The 22,931-nt window shown below is 40.4% G+C and overlaps 1 protein-coding gene across 1 annotated transcript in view; it reads left to right on the forward strand.

Moving 5' to 3' along the window:
• Positions 1–22,931, forward strand: part of LOC129111489 (dystrophin-like) — a 213,042-nt gene that overhangs the window by 126,925 nt on the left and 63,186 nt on the right. The window contains exons 9-15 of the mRNA XM_054623459.1: positions 2,813–3,009; positions 12,064–12,192; positions 14,114–14,209; positions 14,689–14,787; positions 16,592–16,773; positions 17,771–17,921; positions 21,650–21,769. Of these exons, the coding sequence (XP_054479434.1) occupies positions 2,813–3,009; positions 12,064–12,192; positions 14,114–14,209; positions 14,689–14,787; positions 16,592–16,773; positions 17,771–17,921; positions 21,650–21,769 (974 nt within the window). The remainder of the gene's footprint in view (positions 1–2,812; positions 3,010–12,063; positions 12,193–14,113; positions 14,210–14,688; positions 14,788–16,591; positions 16,774–17,770; positions 17,922–21,649; positions 21,770–22,931) is intronic.

The raw sequence follows: 22,931 nt of genomic DNA on the forward strand, positions 1-22,931 counted from the left end.
TCACACACTGATGACAGGCTACCATGCAAGGTGCCACCATCAGACTCTAACTAACATTCATGCAACATCCAGTCCACACCGATGGCAAGCCTTCGGGAGCAACTTGGGGTTAAGTGTCTTGCCCAAGGACACATCGACTGCCGAAGCCGGGTATCGAACCACCGATCCTCTGAATGGAGAACTACCTTGCTCTCCACTACGCCACAGCCGCCCTTCATATAACAGGACAAAACCAGGTAACAGTTTCTTAAGGTCACATTAAAGAAACGCCATTAATATGCTTCTGAGAAATGAGGCTGCTTATGACAGAGGTGGGACCAAGGGCTTGTTTTGCAAACTCACAAGTTTGTCTCAGATCTCTGCACTCAAGTCCCAATTCACGTCCCAGGTCCTAAAGTTTGAGTTTCTAGTCTAAAGGTGCAAGATCCGAGACTGGGAACATTTCGATTGCCTCTCAACGGCTCTCAACTATTACGACCGGCGTGCTCATTGCAAAAGGTGCTAACAGAGCAAGCAATGGCAACAGAGCTGCTGACGGAGCTAACAGTGTCTACCTGAGGGGGGAACCTGAGGTTGGGCGCTTCCTCAACGACAATGTCGATCGGGATGCCGTGATCAGCTGTAACCGCCATACAAAGGCGGTGCAGCGTGGAGGCCACAAGCTAACCAGTTGGGGCACATAAACATGCAAAAACATGCACTACAAGCATGCGCGGCCGTCTTCATTATCTGCTCTGGTGAAGGTTTTGAAATAGCATTTTTTTCATCTTTGGGCTTTCAAGTATTTCTAAGTCAAAAGACTTCACACACACACTACATCCGGAAATAAACTCGGACACATTTAAAACTGTGAAATGGTCTATATATATATTGTGTAATTGTAACATCATGACCGTACAGAAATCCTGGCTTGTTTAAAGGCAGCGTTTCAGTACTTTCAAGGTATATATATCACTTAGACCTGCTATACAATAAAAAAAGTCATGCAAATGCAATATGGGACCTTTAACCACGACAACTTTAAGCTTAACCCAAACCCTTATACTAACCTAAACCTAATTCTAACCTTAAAACCAAGTCTGAAACCCTCAAACAGGCCAAAATGTCCTCACTTCCTTAAAATGTCCACACACACACACACACACACACACACACACACACACACACACACACACACACACACACACACACACACACACACACACACACACACACACACAAATACTAGCAGACGCACAGGATGTCCTTGAAGCAACATGCAAGAAACACACGCAAATCAATACACAAATGCAGACACTGCACGTACTGTGACATGCCTCTACACACACACACATGCATTTACATACGCTCCACTCAAACACACAGACTAGAGAACAAACAAACTCAAATATTCACACATGCAAACACACGCTCAGACACAGGGAGACACCCACAGAGCCTCATAGGTGTGCGCACACACTAAGCATGTAGCTGTGGTGAAATGATTAGAATGGAGATGGCAAGTGGACTGAATAAGTGAGGGATGTGTACACACTCGGACACACATTTGCAGATGGCGGCGTTATTTACGGAGCTGTTTGTCTTCCTCAGACAAACAATAACCTCCTCAGATTTCTTTGTGATGCTGATAAATCAGCATTCCGCAGCGGAAAATTATGACTCTGGGTTTATCTATCTATCCGCTGACACACATATCTGTCTTATCACACACAAATTTTTCGTTACTTTGCATCTGGCTATTTTTCTCTCTGTCTCTTCCTCTCCATTTTCTCCCGTTCATTATTCTTAACAGTGGTGAGCCAACCACACTCTACGCATCACTCTGTCAAACGCACCATCAGCTCATTAGCTCTCTCGTCTCTTTGTCTCTCTTTTTTCTTTCCTCCCCTTTTGCTCCCAGCCTCCTAACCCTCAGCTCACCCTCTTTCCTTACATCCTCTCTCTCTATCTCTTCTGCCGTTCATTTGTCTGCAGTGTCTCAGCTCAGCTTTGATCCGTTTCCATTAGTTTTTCCCCGGGGCTGTCCGATCTTTCGCCAACCTTCCTGAAACCACTGCTCTGTTATATCTCCACCACCTGTCGGGGAACTTTGCTCGGACATTATTTGTCCGTGGGAATCCAGGGCAGACGGGCTGATGCACACCGCTGCTATGGGAAATTTAAAAAGAGTTAGCGGTGGCCTTCGGTCATTCACGAGCACAAAGAAAAATTACTGTTTGGCAGCTCAGAGATCGACTGCACCACCCTTCAGCCTGTTGGATGCTTTTAAAAGTGGCCATTCTATTCTTACATTTATTTGAAAGTAAGAAATATTTGTTTTCTATGCTGCAACTAACAATTCTGAAAATTATTTACTTGACAAATCCTCAAATACAACTTCTTTGTTTGCTTGTCTGAGAAGCAAGGAATATATGTCTGTTACTAATACAATCCCTCTTTCCTTCCCTGCCATTTGTTCAGTGTTTTTTTCACAAACTGCATCTAGAGTGGATTCATTTTGAAAATGCCAGGCCATGCATTTTATTGTGAAAATGTTGTAGTTTATTTTGAGGGCGATTTCCTCCAAATTAAACGACTCAATTCCTTCACTTTCAAAATCCTATTTGGATAGATTTTTGTGACTAAAACAAAATTGTATTTAAGGTGTAGGATGTGTGGTTTAGGTGTTTTGTCATGTTTTTATTTTCTTTAACTGTTTGTTTACCTTTATTTCGTGTCCTCGGCTCCACTAATGACAAAAAAAGTTCATCTCATAGGGTTTATCCTTGAATTTTGAAATTAACTTTTATTTGTCTCGCTTCCTGCTCTTCAGATGTGGCGGTGCCTCACCCTGACAAGAAGAGTGTCATCATGTACGTGACATCACTCTTCCAGGTGCTTCCCCAAAGCGTTTCCATGGAAGCCATCAAGGAGGTGGAGACGCTGCCGCGGGTGACCGCAGCCAGCGTCGCCCGGGTGACCACAGAGGAGCACTACCAGATCCAGACCCAGCAGCGTTTCTCCCAGCAGGTTAGACACACATGTTTGAGTTGTCCCGGCCATCGCTGTCTGCTGACAAAAGTGTTGCTGCTACTCTGACTGCCATGTGACACTGCTATGGCTAATAACTTTCTTTTCTGGATTTATTCAAAGAGTACTCTCCTCCAAATGTTATGTCCTTCAAACAACAATAATGAACTTCTCATCCACGGACATTTTTTGTTCCATTAAACAGTGTCCCTCTGCAGAGCTCCAGGCTCAGGCACCGCCGCTGACCCAACTCTATCGCCAGAACTGATGATGAAAAACCATTGTGTTAAAGTGGAACTGTATTATATTGCAACACTGTATTTTTAAAATCAGGTTGTGAAATAGTTATGAAATGCAAATCTAGTGGTTTTGTGTACATGGACACAAATTGGATGAAATTCAATGAATGAACGGATGAAAACAATGCCAATGGAAGGTAACTGAGGATCCTTATTGGCGGTGGACACACAAATGAAATGCATCCGCATGACTTAGCAACAGTCAGAGCAAGTGACGTAGTTTTTAATATTCAAAATGAGCCATTTTGGTGAGCGGGAGGGGAGGTGGATGGGTCCAACAAACGCAGGATTTTCAATCAAAAACAGATGTTCGATACCACGTTTCGGTTTCATGTTCGTTGTTTTGTTGCCTAAATTTAACATTGGTGACAGTTTTCCTATTTACCGATTTACGTGGGTTTGTTGCCTCAACCTAACTGTCAGTAGTTATTTTGAGTCCAATCATGATGTTTTTTCCAAAATCTAAATAAACGGTTTTGTTGGCTAAATCTAACTTTAGTTTTTAACATAACGTTATCGCAAAGTATTTTCAAGAGACATCAAAAATATGAATTCATGTCAACGCTCACGATACCAATAAATTGCATTTCTTGACAATTTGACGAACTGATGTGAAACTGTTTACACATAATTTCCTTCGCCAAGCAAAGAAAGGGTCCGACGGGGGAGGTCGGCCTGAGCTTAAAGCTCTGCAGCTAAATCCTTTCTCGTTAATTTCACCATTTCTGCTGCATGAACTCATTTCTTCTTAAACAATCAAATATCGTGTCACCTAGATTCCCACAATGCCTTGTGAAATTATAATTTTTTGAATTCTGTAGGAAATTAATAGGGGCAAACTTCAATTCAGGGTCCTTTGATAATGTCTTTAAAGCCCCTTTCAGACGTGATACAAATATAATAGCAATGAAACACTTACGTTTGAATATGTTCCAGAGTCACTTTTATATAAAAAGGAAAAACTAAAACTTCACAACAACAATCTCACTAACCAACCAAGGACAGGAAAGGAAGGAAGGAAGGAAGGAAGGTAACCAAAACTAATGAGCCCTAGATATTGTCATAGAGGCATGGCATCCTGTCACCATATTCAATTCAATTCAATTCAATTCAGTTTATTTTGTATAGCCCAGAATCACAAATTACAAATTTGCCTCAGAGGGCTTTACAATCTGTGCATGGCATCCTCTGTCACCATATGAAGGTACCATTGTTGTTTCTCTGTCAACACACATCGGATTGACCCGCCTCTCAGTCATCATGGAAACTAGTCGAATAGTGATACCTGCATCTTTGCTGCGGTGATTCTTGTCATTGTGCAATTTGATGTCACTCTTACCATGATGGTAGTGATATGCCATGATTGATCTCCCATGAGCCTTTGCTCTGCATGCATCGTATCTGTGCCCAGCTTTGTACAGTACTTGGTCTTAAGAGCTTCATATTTACATGTCATTGCTATGTTGTTGTGGCAGCGCCCACACTACATAATGATAATTGTATTGCATATTGCACAACTAAATGACTGCAGTTGTTTGTACACTGCATATTTATATGCATAATCTAACCAAGATGCAAAATTAGTTTGCATCAACAATCCATCCACCATCTGGCCAACCTGTAACTTTATCAAGATAAAAGAAATTGGCTTGTGGAATTCCCAGCAGCACCCTCTCTGTTGTAGTACTTTGAGTTAAACTGAAAAGGGATGAAAGAAGGAGAGGGGATGATCCCTGCTCTCCAACGCCCTTGGAGTTGTCTTCAATCAGCGCTGTATGGCGGCAACACCAAGAGCTGAATAATCAGAGAAACTCTTCAGAGATTTTTGAGCATAAATTTGATAATGAAGGGTCGGGTAACAGGATTATTGTGGAGGCACTTATTTTTACATCTCCACAAGCAGTAAAAGAAAGGAAATAAAAACATGAGAGGGAGGTTTGAAACTCCCTCTCTCCCTGTAGCTCAATGAAATAAATGAAGGTGCTAACCAGAAGCCACACAGGCTCACAAGCATTAAGAAGCACTGTTTGGATTCAACATATTTAATGATAAATTATATAATGAATAGTTATTTCTCAGTGGTACCCCTAACCGAGAGCATGTTTTTCTGGTAGAGCAGATTAACACAATCATTTTAATCACCGGGCATAATCAAAAGTAGAAATTGCTGAAAATGTATGGTCAACACTTTAATAATAAATTTTAGCATAAAGAGCCAAACAAAATAAATGATACACCATGAGACAATAATCTTTCAGCTTGACTTGCATACTTTAGTGACGTAACTTTTGTTGTTATTTTACCCAAAAGACGTTCTTTTCCAAAACCTAACTAATTGGTTTTATTGCCTAAACCCAACTAACTTTTTTTACAATCCATTCTTACACCTAACCAAGTTTTTTGTTGCCTAGACCTAAGTTCTTCTCTTCCTCTTGCTTGTTCCTCTTGCTTGTTTCTGGGGATCCCTGCCAGTCATGCTGGGAGATGTAGTCACCTTTAGTAAGGAGTACTTAAATCCCATATCTCTTTCTCTCACTCAGTCTGAAATTTGTGAGCGTCGGAATGAAAATTGACTGCTAACTTGAGACAGAAACTCTGAAATAATGTCACAAATTAGATCCACCTGCGGTGACCTTTAGAGGCGAGTTAAGAAGAGGTCAGTGTCATGCTCCCGCGCTGAATCGCAGCAGGACGGAGTGAGCTCCTTGGAGTAATGGCCGTTAATATTATTATCTCACTCTGTCTAATGGCCACATCAACCACCCTCCCCGTCATCAGCTCCCTGATAATAGAGAAAAACTGCACTCCTTTTTCTTCTGGGAATCAGACAGACGGAGAGAAGAGAGAAGAAGATGGAAAAGAGAGGCGTCGATTTAGAGAGAAAGATGAGAGAGGAAGTGGGGTAGGTGTAAAGATTTATAAAGATGTAAAGAAAGATGGAGAGGGGGGATGAAGAGTGAGATGGTGCAGACAAATAGGGAGTGCCAGGAACAAGTCAGATGGCAATAAAACGAGAGACGGGGAGGAAAGACGGGAGGGGAAAAAAAGAGTTACTGACAGCGGCTATTATCTGCCTCCTCCCTCATCTGTCATCATCAAAGCGGCGCTGTCACCACCTTCTTACATCAACACCACACCACCACCACCTGGGATTCAGGGAAGAAGAGGAGCTTTTCGGGGAAGAAAAGTAGGAAAAATATAATGATATCCATAGTTTGAGACAATTTGCTTAAAACTAGACAAAGTCCGCTTTTCTGCGACATTATCTGATGTGTCCTGGCGCATCGAAAACCCCACCCGTCTGGTGCACGGAGCTTGTGAAAACAAATGCTAGGAGTAATTTGCCAGGAAGGGTTTGATCCAGGGCCGGGTTTGCCTCTGGCGGTCTGCTCTTTACAGCAGAAAACACACCTAATCCCCCTTGAAAGAGAGAAAGTGGAAAACTGAGAAAGTTGAAACAGAAGAGGAAGACGGACTGAGAGATGATGGCGGGTGAAGAGAAAGAGAAGAGAGAGAGAGACAGGGGATGGAGGTGAAAGAGACAGATTGATAGCTGGAGAGAAAGTGCAGAGACAGCGAGAGATTAAACTTTTATGATGTCTGTGGTGGAATGGTTGACTTGGTTTTAGCAATGCACTCTCTGTCGTAGGAAAGGCAGCTTGGGAATGTCAAACAAGCGGAACAATCAGTCATTAAAAAGTTAATTGTCCCACCAAAGCAAGAGCTCAAACAAAGCTCAGCTGTTTGAAAAGATGGCACCCTGAACTGTGCACAAATTCAAAATCTAATTATACACTTTAAGGCCAAAAAGCCAAACGTACTTGTCACTTTGGTCACTTTCTTGCCCTGGTTTTGACATTAATGGTCTTCCAACTCGGTGTCCAAAGTTTTGGTTACCTTTCCTGATGCAACAAGCCAATGCTCGTGTGCACAGAGCCATAAAGAAATGGTCCTCCAAACAAAAAGACAAAATACGTTGTTGGCTTTGTTCTCAAGCAGGATGCAAACATTTTCCGATCTGACACCACTGTATGTTAACAGGATGACATCGCCGTTTCAAGAAGTGTTTTATGATATGCACCACTTTGGTTGAAGGAGAAGTGTGTAAGAGGTGGCTATGTGCTCTAAACAAATAGGTGTCAGCATTTCAATTCTGCGATTGGACCCATAAAAAAAAAAAAAAAAAAAAGGTCACCAGCTACCAACTAACAGCAGGACAAGAATTCGCAAAATTCAACCAAACTGCTGAAAGTCTGGTAGCTGGTCAAAATACCACTGCGATCTTATAATCTTGTGTTGCATCGGCCTATAGTTTGTGTTAGCCATCTTTGTGTTTAATGTGGCGGTGTATTGTCCGTGTACGCTTTGATAGTTCGTTTATTGGATTTAAAAGTGCCATAAATTAGAATATCACTCGAACTTTCGTTTTTCACTGGAAGGAGAGCGTACGGAGGGCCCTTCAGTTAGCGGTTAGCGGTAGCAACTTAAGTTCAGCCAGCGCAACTTAGTTTGTTTGAAGGGGAGACATGAATTTGGAGTGCTCTAATGGTCTCTTACGTTATTTAGAAGCGACCCGTTTTGGTCTTGAGCACACACCTTCTGAAAAATGTCATTGATGCAATTTGTGTATTTTAGAAATGGGTAGCCTGTATTTTTGTACCTGCTTTTTGTGAGCAGTTGTTTAAATGCATATTGTCCGGTAGTAACAGCCATTTTCTTTTATTTTTCTTTCATTGCTCAGATGAAAACACTAAAGCTGGTATGGAAGGACTTGAAACCAGAAAATAGCGGCTGTCAGAGCAGCAGATTTGTTCCCATTGTTTTGGGAAAGAAGAGATGTTAAGCAATCACATATGGTTTAAATTTTGTGTCAGTATATTTTGGCCTTATAGTGAATTTGAATAAAGGAGGCAGAACTTAAACGTTAGCTGTACCACTGACTGTGAACCATATCCAAAAAGCTTCATCCAAACTGTGTTTACCACACACTTGATGACTCATTACTGAACTGATTACAATAGGCCATCTTGTACATTTTTGCACGTCAAACATTTGTAAAGAATATGCAGAGTACCACTCAAATATAAATAATGCATTCCACACAGCAGTGTGAGAGTGATTTAGTGTGGAGTACACCTACACTTCTGGTGAAAATTGTTTTCCCTCCCACTGCTTCCAATAACTGCAGCACCGCCGTCCCAACTGACCCCAGTGCAAATGTTAAAGTCGAGTACTTTTACCTACTACTTCTGTACTACTGCATATACTTAATATTCAATAAAACATTTTTGTAAAGCCCAATATCCCAAATTACACATTTTCCTCATAGTGCTTTCCAATCTGTACAGCAAACGACATCCTTTGTCGTCTGATTGGATAAGGAAAAAAAAGGAACATCATAAAATTACAACATATCAATCTGTATAACAGAAATGATGCATACAGTTTAATGAGAGTAGTAATAGCAATAGTAGCGCTAATAATTACGGAAATAGACAAACCTGAGCGTGTCCTAAATAAAATCGTTATTGCTTAAATCTAAATGTGGTAATGGTGTCCACATCCGGACTGAAACTGAAAGCTGGTTCCACAGGATAGAAGTTTGATAGCTGAAGGTTTTGGCTCCCATTCTATTTTTGGAGACTCTAGGAACCACAAGTAACCCTGTATTCTAGTAGCTCTGTGCTCTAGTGGGGTATTAGGGTACTAAGAGTCAATAGTACCCCGTCAAATGATTACAAATCCCCCCCAGGATCAATAAAGTGTTGTGATTCTGCTTCCAATGAGCTTCTTAAGCTATGATGGTGCCTGGCCATTCAGATAGATATTCAGAATACGGACCAGGTTGTTTTTTTTAAAGACAAAGGCCAAGGCTTTCCAACTAGTTATAATATATTATATGTGTAAGGTTGATTTATAGGCTTGATCAAAGATGGCTGCTACTCCACCTCCTCGGCAGGTGCCTTGAGGAATGTGAGTATTTACATGACGGGGGGAGTGGATTAATTTTAGGCTGACATATTCTTCATGACACAGCCAGGTTTCAGTAAGACTTAATAACTCAATATGATTATCTTATATTCAATCATTTACTAGAACAGCTTTAGATGACACATCTCCATTTAATTCTCCTATTATGTTGCACTGTTGCGGTTTTATTGTGATTCTTTTGTATTTTGTTATTACTTAATTAAAGTGGCCGTAAGGCAAAATGTCTGCCAATTGTATACAAAGCTAACATTATTTGCTGGACACCCCAATTGATATTCAGCAGTGAAGTGATGACATTAGGATAAACATTTCATCACTGGTCAGATATGGCAGGGGGCAAGAGAAACTACAGAGTCCGACATTGTCGTTATATAATATAATCATTTAAAATTACTTGTATGTTAATATCATTACAAATGCCTTCATTGCACCTGCTAATTAAGCGTGCTAAATTTGAAATTCAAAGTCCCTCTCCCTCTATGTGTGTTATGATCGAAACTTTTGTGTGCTATGTTTACGTAGTCAGACCGTATGCATTTTAGTGCATGTGAGCGTGCCTAACGTGACTAGCTAATTGCTGCCACTGTGAACTGTATGGCGATAAATACTGATAGCCCCCGGTCCCAACCCATGGCGTCTTCCCGGAAGCGTAGCACCTATTACCTCCTGTTCCCACTCAGGTAAACACTGTTAGCTCTGTCATGACGTTGCAGTTGTTTCAGTGTTAGCGGTGTAAACACTGCTAGCTGCTAGCACAGTTAGCTGCTAGCTATTGAGAGGCGTGTGGTGACAATGCCTCAATCACAGATATACTCTGAATTTCAAAATTTAGCATTTAATAGAATAGGTCAATGTTATAGGGCTTGTTTTTTTTTTTTTAAACTTATTTGCTTTTTTTTGGGAGAGTTAGATAAGTCTCATGAATGGGGAAAATATAGAGCTAGACTTGGGGATTAGCTAAACTAAAGAAACAGGGGGAAACTGCTAGCCTAGCTCTTTCCAGATGTAACAAACGCCAATTAATACCCAATCAAGGATAATAAACAATTTATTTGCTAGAAACAAGGAAAAAAATCTCATTTCAAATTATTAATAACTTGATAATAGATTTTTCAACCTTGTTATAAAGTTGTGCCTGCCAATTGGAGAAACAGTGGATTTATCAGAGCTGTTTAGGTTGGATTAAGAAAACCGTTAGCATACGATAGCAAGCTAGCAACAGAGGAACAGAAAAAGGAGCCAAAATATGTTTATTTATTTTTGTGCTCTTTTGCAAAACCCTCAATGTGAACTTGTAATTAAGCTAAAAAATCTGTCATTTTCTTGCTAGCCGTTAAATTGCTGAAGACCGCGGTTTAACAGAGCTAGCACACTATGCAGAGCTGCTAGTTTGGGGGAAATTGTGCCAGAGTGAGTGTGAAGCACAATGTTGATGCCAAACACATCAGTGCTCTCCTTCCCTGGAGAGAAAAACCAAGTGCGAAACGTGTTGCTAAACAACACCAGCTTTGAATGTGCGTTACTCTGTCTGTTGTCCAGCTTCTGCATAACACATCTGTTCTCTCTCTGTCTCCCTTTGCCCTCTCTCATGTCTGCATTATCTGTAGCCGGGTTTCCATCCAATGACGTTTTGAAGTATAAAATAAAATAAAATAAATGTAATTCCCTAATCGGATAACATGTGACTTTTACAAAACCAATACCGACAATGGTAAACTATTAACTTGAGTTTTTCCATTCTATGCTACTTTACATTTCACATCCACGATATTAAAGATGGAAATATATTTAGCTAATTATATTTCATAAAAAAAAATGCAAGATCCACCTCCTAAAATATGATTTATTGTTTAGAAAAAATGCTTCTTATAAAATAATATATTAGTAAAAATAATTCCAAATAAATAAATCCAAAAGGAGCGCTATTGGTACAAGTGGATATTGAAAGATAGTTTCGAGAAAAGTCATAGCACACTGCCTCAAAAATTATTATAGTTATACAACAGTATTCTATCTTCCATCATACAGTACTTTAATACCAGACCATGAAAGCTGTGGCAGTAAAACTAGTGTAGTGAATTGAGCAAATGTGCGTTTATTGCTTTTTAACTCAACTTTTCATTCATAAGGGGAAGAATGTGTTGCTTCTTCTTTTAAAGGTTACATTGTCTCTCTTAAAGTACATTTTGCAAAAGGACTTATTACATAAATGCTTCAGTCTAATTGTATAACAGTTCATTGGAGTCCACCACATCCTTCCTGAACTCTACTAGCTGGCCACATTTATAACAAATGCAAGTAAATAACTTAGCCCAATATAGATTTCGAGACTTTCCATTTTTCTTGCAAATTTGTTTTTCGACACTCGGGTAATGGAAACACACTATATTTGTATTAAATTTTTTATTCATGCCGTTTCTAAAGTTCACCTAAAATTAGCTTGACATTTGGATGGAAACGGAGCTTATGTGTGATTATTCATGTTTCTTTCTTTTTTTCTCCTGTTTTCTGCTTCTCTTTCTCATCTCTCCTCATCTTCATTTCTCATCATCATTCGCTCCCCGTTTCCACTCTGCCACTTCATTTTCTGCTTCTTCTTCCACTGCATAATTTGGCTTTTGGATCTTTTTTTTTTTTCACTCTATTTTGCATCCTTCCGGCTCTCTCCTTTTTCTATCTTCCTCTCTTTTCTGGCCTCTCCTGCCAACTCTCTCTCCCTCCTCCCCTGTCCTATTCCAACTCTCCATCTCTCTCTCTCTCTCAGATCACAGTGAGTGTGGCTCATGGCCGAGTGCGGAGTCCCTCCCCTCAGCCTCGCTATAAAAGCTATGCCTACACCCAGGCTGCATATGTCAAGTCGCCCGAGCAAAAGAGGAGGCGTTTTACTGATCAGGTCCGTGTCTCACAGCGCTAACACTCCATGCCAAACGTCCATCTGTCTGTTTGGGCTGCACACCTGTTGTTTCGTCTGCCCTTGGTTTTCTGCGGCATTGAAAAAAAAAATGTCCATCATAACAAGCCCGTATTTTTTATGTGCTAAAATAATATTTTTAAACGAATGAATATGAAACTATGGGACTTGTTGATTTGGACATTTTTTGCTCATGCAAGTCGATCACATTGTGCTTCAATACATTTCATTGTTTGAAATGTATTGCCTTTAGCTATTTATGTGATTTATTCATTTTAACAATTCATGAGTCAGAAGTGATACTAACTTTGCTTACGCTTCATTTTCAACCCTTTTTTCCCATGTTTTTTTAGACTAAGTGTCTAATGGGGACAACATTTCTTTTTAGATTTGACCAGTATTGAAGGAGAAAGCTGCAGCCCCTTTACTTTTTTTTGCCACTGATAGTATTATTTAGATATTGTAAGTGTGAGAAATAAAACCTTTTTCTGTACCTCTCGCTGACCAAGTCTCGCTGCAGGAGAAGACTCGTTCTGAAATCTTGTGTCGCCTCCACATGGTCAATTTCAACCCTAAACCTAACCGACTGGTTTTGTTGCCTAAACCTAACTGAGTTTCCTGTGAAGACAGAAGTGTATTTTGAAAGACCCTATTCATTGCAAATGTCCCCGCTGCGGGACTAATAAAGGATGATCTTATCTTATTTAACAAGTGAAAATTGACACGTGTTACATGCATAGGGTTGCAGGCTTCCGTAGGAAAACTCACTAAAACTGAGGAATAACTTTTTAAAGAATATCATACGACCTGATTACATTACAGCCCGTTTAGCATCTGCAGTAGTCTCATTTTTTAAATATATCCTCGTATTCCACAACATGACATTTCAGAAAAGTTCAGACGCATTATCAAAGCCGTAAACCCGCGCCACTGTGCAACTAAATGTGGCCTGTGATTTGCTGTGGCTCGGGTGGAATGTGTTCAGATGCTGTGTCAAAAATGTAATGTAACGGCCGGGTGCTCGACTTAACTTTGCTGGCACCTGAAAAGGCAACGCGAAAAGACAATATAATTTGTCAGACAAGCTTCATTCAAGCAAACCCGTTGTTTTTGGAAAAGTAGGATGTAAAGCAGATCCGGTCTCATCGCTATGAGATTCTCCAAAGCAGATATTACAATGCATTGTCCTCATTTTGCCTCAGTCAAACATGTTTTATATGGACAACTTAGAGCATGATGATATCATTTAAAATAAAGAGCATGTTTTAGACTGAATTTATTCTACATTTGATTACTTTACAACGGGAGAGAGAAAGAGAGTCCGTACCATCAGACAGAAGCAAACACATTTGTAATACAAAACAGACAAAACAAGAGAGCGGCGCTGACCGAGTCCAGTTAGTTATCAGCTCGGCGGCTGGGCCTTGTGTATCTTTCCCGGACCTTATTACCGGAGAGAAGAATAGAGCGAGAGGAGGGAGAAGCAGTGCGCAGAGCCCAGATAAAAAGAGATAGGTTGTTAGCGTCCCGGTCAGTAGCGCGCACACAAAGAGAGATATGGGGGGAGAGAGAGAGAGAGAGAGAGAGAGAGAGAGAGAGAGAGACCGAGAAAGAAAGAGGACAAGTTGTTGAGGTTGGACAAAGGCCAGAGCCGCTTGTCGGCACCGGTAATGGCAAACACTAACATGCCTCTCCTCATCTCTCTCTATCTTCTTTGTTTCTTTCATGCTGCCGTTTTTTTACCCCCTGCCCCCCTTATTCCCCCACTGTCTTCCCTTCCATCATTCCCTCTACTTCTCACCCTCTTACATTCCCTCTAACGCGGACGCCCTCTCTTCCTCTACTTCTGCTCGTATCCTTCTTCACAATTTGTACGTTATCCTCCATCCATCCCTTCCCTTAGTTCCTAAGTCCTGGCCAGGAGGAGCTACAGCGGGGCCTCAGTCCTCTGCTTCCAGGCTCCACCAGCCTGGAGAGCTACCAGGCTGCACTGGAGGAGGTATGGCACTATGGTTGTGATACAGAAATATTTATATTTAATGTATTCTTCTGTAAAGGACGTGTTTGGTGATAAGCTAGATCTTTCTTATTGTCATTAAATGTCATGGGTAGAGACAAGCCAATTAACAAGTATTCTTCCCTTTGTGCCATAGAGCTCCATTGTTGTCCACAAACTTTTAGAAACACATCAGTGAGCCACACTGTTGCACTGTGCAGCATGTTCCTTCATTAACATGAGCATACACTGTAGTTCATTTTGACTTAATCCTACATTCACGGTCTTGCTGCACCAAAACCTACCTAGAGTACCAAATGTAGATTAATTCGACACTGAGAATAGGCCTTAAGAAATGCACTATTTCCTCATATTTGAGTAAAGTGTGGCAAAAACTACACTGCACAGGTGTTTCAGGAAATTGCTGAGTCTTTTTAATATAAAAATGAGCTTGTGGCTGAGAGTGAAGTCTCATTTTTTAGGTGTTGACATGGCTGCTGTCGGCTGAAGATGGGCTCCAGGGCCAGCCTCCCATCTCCAACAACGTGGAGGAGGTAAAGGAGCAGTTCCACACACATGAGGTGAGAGCCAGAGAAGTGAAGTCCTGACTGTAATAAGTTATACTCTCAGGACAGCCTTTTTTCTGTTTAATACCACCGTAAAAAAAAAAAAAAAAAGTAATCCACAATACAACTACTATAACAAGATGTTAATTGTACTCGTATAATGCGATGTTAAATATTTTACAACCATAGCTTCTTGCAGTGGTAACAGAGTAGCAATAATGTGCCTCTGTTGGTAGCTGTAAACCCCAAAAAGAATGCACAGTGTTTATCTTCCTTTAAGTCATTGTTCCACAGAAAAAAACAAGCTAAAGAAACAACAAAGATGTTAAAGTAATACCAGCCATCAATCCATAACAACATATCAATCCAATAACAAGGGAAAGTGTAGTTAGAGAAAATAATGAGCCTCCCTCCACCACACTGAAGGGTCAGGCATGAGAAAACTGCTGTAATGAGTGTAAAGTGTACCATTACCGAAAAAACAATCTCTGTTGTTTGTAGATGAAAGGGGAACTAACATCTTATAAGAGGCAGCACACTGAAAATAAGACTGAACCGGAACAAAGAAACTTAATTTTTTTGCGATTAAGCTAATTCCTTGTTGCCTGAAATAGTAAGATGAGTCTTCTCTAGGCAATACAAAAAGACAGTGTTTTAACTCATTAGTTGTTTGTCCACTGTTTTAAAGCTAATCGTGAACCCCCCTTTACACCTTGCATTAAAATGTCAACAACCAACCAGCTCAAACATCGCCAAGATCCATGATGCTTGCATTATGGTTTGGCCCAGCAATTGCTTTATGAATGGCTCAAATGCGATACCAACTGCCAAGCCTTGTTTGTATACGTTCACCGGACCAAATTGAAAGCAGACAAAGTCTTATTTTGTCTATCCTTGAGTGTTTCTTGAATGACCATTTTGATTAGCTTTCTTGCTAGTCGCTTAGCTCGCTAACTGGTTAACGGCAGCTTCAAAGGCAACCTCCGGTTCTGGTGTCTTGAAAATTGGATTTTCTCTACTGACCAGCGGGGCCAGATTGTATAAAAGTCGATGAGAAAATGACCCCTACTTCTCACTTGATTTATTCCCTCAGTAAACATTGTAAACACAAGGTTATGGACTCAATCTCTAGTTTCAAGTCTTTCTTAAAAACAGCATGATCGTCATTTAGAAAACAACATGGCGACGGCTTTAATCCAAAATTCTCGAGGTTTCCGAACGGCAGTCCGCAAACAAAGGGTGACGTCACGATGACTACGTCCACTTCTTATATACGGTCAATGACTGCTTCCTTGCTGGTTTGGAGCAGTCACATGCAAGAAAATATTTCCAACATCTCTGTATTTGTATGTGGATTGAAAATGCAATTGCATTTACACTTGCGTTTAGTGTGGTGAAAGCATTTTAGAGGTACTTCCATGTGGTCATGTGGTATCCGATTGCAATCCTATCACCCGAAAACATATTTTTAATGCCAGGTGTAAAGGGGGTATGTGAGTGTTGAATTCACTCTGATGGATGTGGACTTACAGGATCACTGACTTAGTATTGATGTTTATGCTCTCAAACTTGAATTAACCCTGACCATTTTGCTGTGAGACCCTAGAAGGATCATATAAGAGTAAAGTGCTCGGAGGAAATAGATTAAGCACTTAGGTGAGAGCTGGAAATGTATTTTGAGATCAGTTAAAGTGAATGAGGGTCATTCAGTGTGAGTAGTGATGTGAGGCACTCCTCTTCTTCAGGAGGGGTAATAGGGCAAAATTAGTTGAATCATTGTGAATATATGTGTGAAACGTTTCGTTCTGTCTCTCCCCAGGGGTACATGGTAGAACTGACCACCCACCAAGGCAGTGTGGGACGGGTCCTCCGTGCCGGCGCCGCCCTACTGGCGGAGGGGAACCTGAGTGAAGACGAGGACTCGGAAGTCAGGGAGCAAATGAACCTCCTGAACTCCCGCTGGGAGCATCTGAGAGTAGCTAGCATGGAGAGACAGAGCAGGTAGATAAGGTTTTTTTTAAAGTTGGTACTTGGTACTGATATTTGTGTTTCTATCTGGATCAACTGTAATAACTTTGGTTATCATCAAGTCAAAGTTCGATTTGTCCAATATTTTGGTTGGTGTTCTGCAGAAATTACGCCTTTCCCATCAGCCTCAGCTTCACTGTTCAGTGCTTATTAGAATGCTAACATGCAAAATGAAGATGTTGAAAATGGTTAACAATACAGCTGGCAAAAATCTACATGTAAGCTTCGTTATTGTGTGCATGTTGCTCTGCTAACAAGACTTTAGCATTTAGCCCAAGGGATCATTAGATTGAGAATTTATCACAATCTGAGTTACTCAGATTGTGATAAATTCATTTCATTTTCACTTTAGTTTTACAAATCTATGATAAAGTGAAAGAGTCAAAGGTATTTAAGACAGATTTGAAAAAGATCTAAGAACTTTGGTAGAAGTGTGACCAATGAGAAATGTGGATACACACTCAAACACACACACAAATGGTTCTACATGCTTTTTTTTTTCAATCTTAATTCAGGGTTATGAATGAAGTTTCATCTCTTTTTACACAATGGGGATCCCCACAGTAGCCAGCATTCATGGATACAAAGAACAGCGGCCTTTCTAATTATGGTGAATCCAATGATAACTGACACCAAGCCAAATTTAATTAACTCTTCAGCTATCTTCTTTGATAATATTGTTGATTCAAGCACAGAGCTGTGCAGACATGGCATGGACTACCAATTACCACTTGGACACAACTAAGAGGCTGTTATAAAGCATGGGGGGATTTAAGAACAAAATAGGTGGTTTTTGCCAAATTTACCAATTAGATCAGCAGTAGTCAGTGCTCTGGGCATCAGCGTGCTTAACCACACCTTCATCTGCCCTTCTGAACTGTTCTTGATCTAGACTCTTTTTGATGAGCGCTAACCCCCGCAGTATCAACATGTGATTGACAGCTCACTGAACTGCATCTCACCCCCCCAGACTCCACGATGTCCTGATGGACCTGCAGCACCAGCAGTTGAAGCAGCTCACGGACTGGCTGGATTTGACGGAGGCACGGATTAAGAGGATGGGAGCTCAACCGCTCGGTCCTGACCTGGAGGATGTCAAGCACCAAGTGGAAGAGCACAAGGTGGGGAGCTGCTGGCTAGAGCCCCGTTTTTCCAACGTGGCTTAACTAATGCTTGTTAGTTTCAAGCTAAAATGATCCTGTTTGTTGACTGTTTGCCAAGCCCTAACGCCCTTAGTTATAGTTTCTGAGTCTGTCAAGCTTTCCTTTTCCACAAGACACATATGCAGTATACAACAATGTTGTCATTCACATATTTTCATGCACATTTTGAAGTATAAGAAAAGTTTTTACGCCCGCTTGAGATTAATATCAATTAGAATTATCCCAATTTAAATACATTTCTGAAGACCTCTCTTAATTTTTGTCTCGTAGATGGTTTTATGGCCATCAGTACGCTGTAACTGTAGGAGGCTGATTTTAACATAATTGACCCAGGGAAACATACATTGAACATTTGACATTTGACCTTAGCCTCTGCATTCCTCTTCTGACAACATAGGCTAAAAGGGGCGCTAGCTGAACCTTAACGTAAAAAAGTAGTTTAGGCTATTATTTTTTCAGATATGTCTTCTAGCTTGGCCACGTTGAAAGTGAGCTAACGTTAGCCTTACACAAACAACTTCTCGTCGCTTCCACATATTTGGCAATAGGTAAAAAATGCTAATGACGTCAATTGCTTCTTTGCCTGCAAAAAAGTGAGGCGTATAGAGTGAAAAAACATGAGGCGCTCATCAGCAATACAAAAAAAAACGCCCAGGCTGCTAAAAAGATCTAAAAAGAGAGAGTAATATTTTTGAAAGAGAGAGAGAGATTGAGAACTAGAAAGAGAGAGATATAGTATAAGAGATCTAGAAAGAGAGAGATATAGTATAAGAGATCTAGAAAGAGAGTTCTAGAATGACAGAGAAAGAGAAAGCGATCTAGAAAGGTTGATAAATAAATAACCAGAAAAAGAGAGAGATTTAGAAAGACTGGGAAATAAGTATCTAGAAAAAGAAAGATATCTAGAAATAAATATTGAAAAGGATCTAGAAAAGGTATCTCAAAAAGAGAGGGAGCTCTAGAAAAACATTTAGGAGAAAAATATCTAGAAAGAGAAATAAATATCTAGAAAAAGGGAGGGATATAAAGATATGTAGAAAGAGAAAAGTAAATATGTAGAAAGAGAGAGAGATCTAGTTAGAGGGAAAGCTATATATAGAGAGAAATTAATATTTTGATAGAGAGAGAAATGAGAGAAAGAAATGTCTACAAAGAGAGAAAAATCTAGAAAGAGAGAGATATCTAGAAATAGAGTAGTAATTATCTAGAAAGACAGAGCGATCTTGAAAGAGTGAAAAATAAATATCTAGACACAGAGAAATGAATGTCTAGAAAGAGAGAGAGCTATCTGAAAAGAGTGGGCAATAAATATCAAGAAAGAGAGAGATCTAGAAAGTGGGAGAAATGGAGAGATCTAAAAAGAGAAATTTAAATATCAAAAAGAGAGGGACTTTGAATTGTTTTGACATCCCTGCAGCCAAGATTTCCAAGAGAACAGATTTGAATCACATATTGCTGAACAATTTTACCCCAAGATTGTGGACAGACACCTAACAGAATCTGCTGCCGAAATCTTAGGTTTGTCACAGAAACAAACACAGTAGACTCAATTACTATTTGTTTTTCGTTCTCTGATTTCCCTTCTGCACACTTGATTTTCATTTTGGCTGGGATTGCAGCCAATGGAAAAAACATTTTCAAGGAAATGGAAGCTTTCAGAGAAGCTTTGAAAATTCAATCTTGTTGGCAACAGTTGGGGGTTTAAACAACATGACCAAATTTAGCTTTTACATTTGGTGTAGGGGTCTGGTAGATATTACTGGAGGCCCTTGTTTCAGTATGTAAAGAGATCTTGTAGAAACTGCACAGTTGCTCACTGATTAATCTATAATTATTGTATGCATGATTGTGTTTGTAGCAGTTTTGTTAGTTCTTCACCTCTTTTAATTTAAGTTTCACAATTACGTGTATTTATTCATTGTGCCTATTGGTGATCTTTAATTCAATACAAATTTTGTAGATGTGTTGCTTCTTGTACAAAAACAAGCATGAACATTATCTAGACCAAATTTCAGAAGAAATTTTAGATATGTGCTTCTTAAAATGTGCTGTTAAAACATCTCAATTTAGAATACTGAAAGAAGTTAAAGTGGCAATTAAAACGCAAATGAGAAATGAGAATGAGAAAAGGGGTTAATACTATCTACACAATAAACAAATGTGGACCCTTAATTTGAGAATAAATGCTATCTGTTGTGGCAAGCCCATTCCATGTCCAGGATATAACAGTAGCAAGTGCATATCAGCTTCATTATCGTATCATCTTATTCTACTTACTAGGCGATCTCATGCCATTTTTGTCCTTTATTTGGTTATTGAGGTGGTAGTTGCATACATTTTTATATGTCCATATGACCATCCCCCAATTTGGAAGCAAGCTAGCCATGACCTCAAGGTGCGACATTGGTTGGACCAAACTATTTCATTGGTGAAACTAATGTTCTTGAAGGCCGAAAACAGCTGAAAATGTTTAGTTTTTTCCCCCACGCAGTGTGAAGGGGTGTGCAAACATTCACAAGAACCCACAAAATCAGTTATTGTAATTTTTTTGTGCCTGATGTGAAATGGCTTAAAGTTGAAGCATTGAAAGAAGTTGACAGGTCAAGTGTAAGCGATACATTCAGCTGGAGGGCACAGCTATAGATAACTGAAAGGAGTTGAGGTGGCAGTTAAAATAAGTGCTTAAAAAGTGCCTTAAAGGAGTATTTTGTCCTTTTTAAAATGACCATTTGTTTATCAATTACTCACCATGTGTTACCTTGAATTCATGAAGATAACAGAAAATAGTAATAGTAAGCCCTTGATGAATTGAAGGGAATGGAGGCCGTGTCAAACTATATCAAACCATCCATGAACAAACTCTTGCTGTTCTTACAGTAAACCAACAATGGTTTGGCAGGAACAACGTGCCAGCTTCCAATGGTTACATGCATAGTGTCTTTTCAAAATAACGATGGAAGCCATGGTTTTAGATTATTCCAGCTATGTGTCCCTTATCTTTGATTTGACACTGGTTCCTAGAAGACTTCTGCAAAGGATACATGGATTCTTTCTATTCTTGCTCCTTGAGATACTTTTTTAGGAAATTGGGATGTCCTTCAAGATGGAGTGCTGAGATTGATATCCGGGTCACAAAGCTGATGATTGAAGAGCAGGGAGACGGGGGAGGCAGAAAATCGAAAAATGAGAAAGGTCCTGCTCTTGTTGGTCCCATCTGTGGTATATGTTATAAATGTATGTTTGTACATAGATGTTCAAGGTATGCTTGATGACAACAAGAAGCCTTACATGTAGGGACTTAGGACCCAGGGGAATATAGGTGATGCATGGGAATCCGAAGGGGATTCGCGGATTGTTTGGCTGAGTAAAGTTATGGACGAGTCATGCTAATAAAGAGTTAAAGTTAAGCAGTTGTTCTCACTTGAATATATGTTTCTTTAAGAACACGACACCATTCACCTCCCATCTTGCCCCGCCGTGCTCTGTTCCTATGACCGTCTAATGCGAGTTAACAATGGAGTTAATTGAAAGCGTGGCGCGTCGGTATTACACGTTGAGGGGCACTTCACCCCTTGTTAGCTGAGGTGCTCTTTGGTTGCACCTGGCCTGACAGCACATTTTGCACGTGTTTTGCCTCAACGATATGACATGTGACATCTCCTCTTTGACCTCCCCTTGCCTCACAGCTCCTGCAGGAGGACCTGGAGCTGGAACAGGTGAGAGTGAACTCTCTGACCCACATGGTGGTGGTGGTGGACGAGACCAGCGGAGACAGCGCCACTGCCGCTTTGGAGAACAAACTTCAGGTAAAGAGACATTATCACCAAAAACACTAAAAGCTGTGTTCAGCACGCTCACATTTGCACGCACTTTGCTGATTACACAGAGATTTCTGGGAAGACAAATACCTTGTGGGCTAATATTCATCTTTTCAAAAAACAAGTCTCTCTCTCTCCCTCTTTAAGTGAACTCAGCACACTCTGGTTTTTGTTATTCTGGGAAAACAGATTGAACGGGAGATAGTTTTGTCTTTGGTGTTGCGCAGTAATTAGACCTTGCCTGGGAGATGTGCATTTGCTGTCTTGTGTTGCAGCTTTCTGCTGAGTTTGTTTACTCCATAAGAATCCAACCAGGAGCCAGACTTTGCTGCCTGTTTGTGAGGCTAATCCTCCACGCCTGTCCTAGCGTCTGATGTATGGGCCTTTGTTCCCCTTGTTAACTCCCATACACTGCAAACAATCAACCCGAAGTCTATTAAAACCTTGGCCGCTGATTTCCATTTCTTTCTAATACTTTAGCCTTTAGTGCAGCATGCTGCTCCATGTTGACCAACGTCACACTGTTAATGCCTTTGTCCAGGATTCAGCTGTTGGAAGGTATCTGAAATTGAAATTGATTGGCCGAGCTGTTGATACTAGAAGAAAAAGAACAGCATCTGTACCACTGAAACACTTCCTGACAAGCTGCAGTGCTGCAATTCTGACCTCTGACCTTGCTGTGGTTTAGAAAAGAACCTGTCTGCTTTTTGCTCAATAAATAATTGTTTATTGAGTTGTGGTAGAGCTGTTTTTTGAAGTTGCAGCAAGGTTTTTGCTTCTTTTGAAAATCTGTTTCGGACCCTTAGTTGACCCTTCCTAAGTTCCGCCCTTTTTTGCTCTGTGCTCCAATACAGAGCCAGCTGGCAAACACACATTTATGTATTTGAAGCATGAATGCAATCACCAGAATTAAAAAAGCTTAACGCTATAAACAAATTACCGTGTAGTTTGCTTTTATGGGTCACCAAGCGTAAAAGCTTCAATATTAACGAGTGGGTTACTTAGCGGGCCTGTATTCATCAGGCTCCACCCTAATGTCCATAGAGTCCAGTAAACAGGGAAACCATATTGTAACCCTAGTTCTATTAGCCGAGGCGGTTAAATGTAATGCAACCGGATTTCCAGAAAATCTGCATAAAGAAAAAGTTAT

The sequence above is a fragment of the Anoplopoma fimbria genome, chromosome 22 (assembly GCF_027596085.1).
Source record: "Anoplopoma fimbria isolate UVic2021 breed Golden Eagle Sablefish chromosome 22, Afim_UVic_2022, whole genome shotgun sequence".
NCBI lineage: Eukaryota > Metazoa > Chordata > Actinopteri > Perciformes > Anoplopomatidae > Anoplopoma > Anoplopoma fimbria.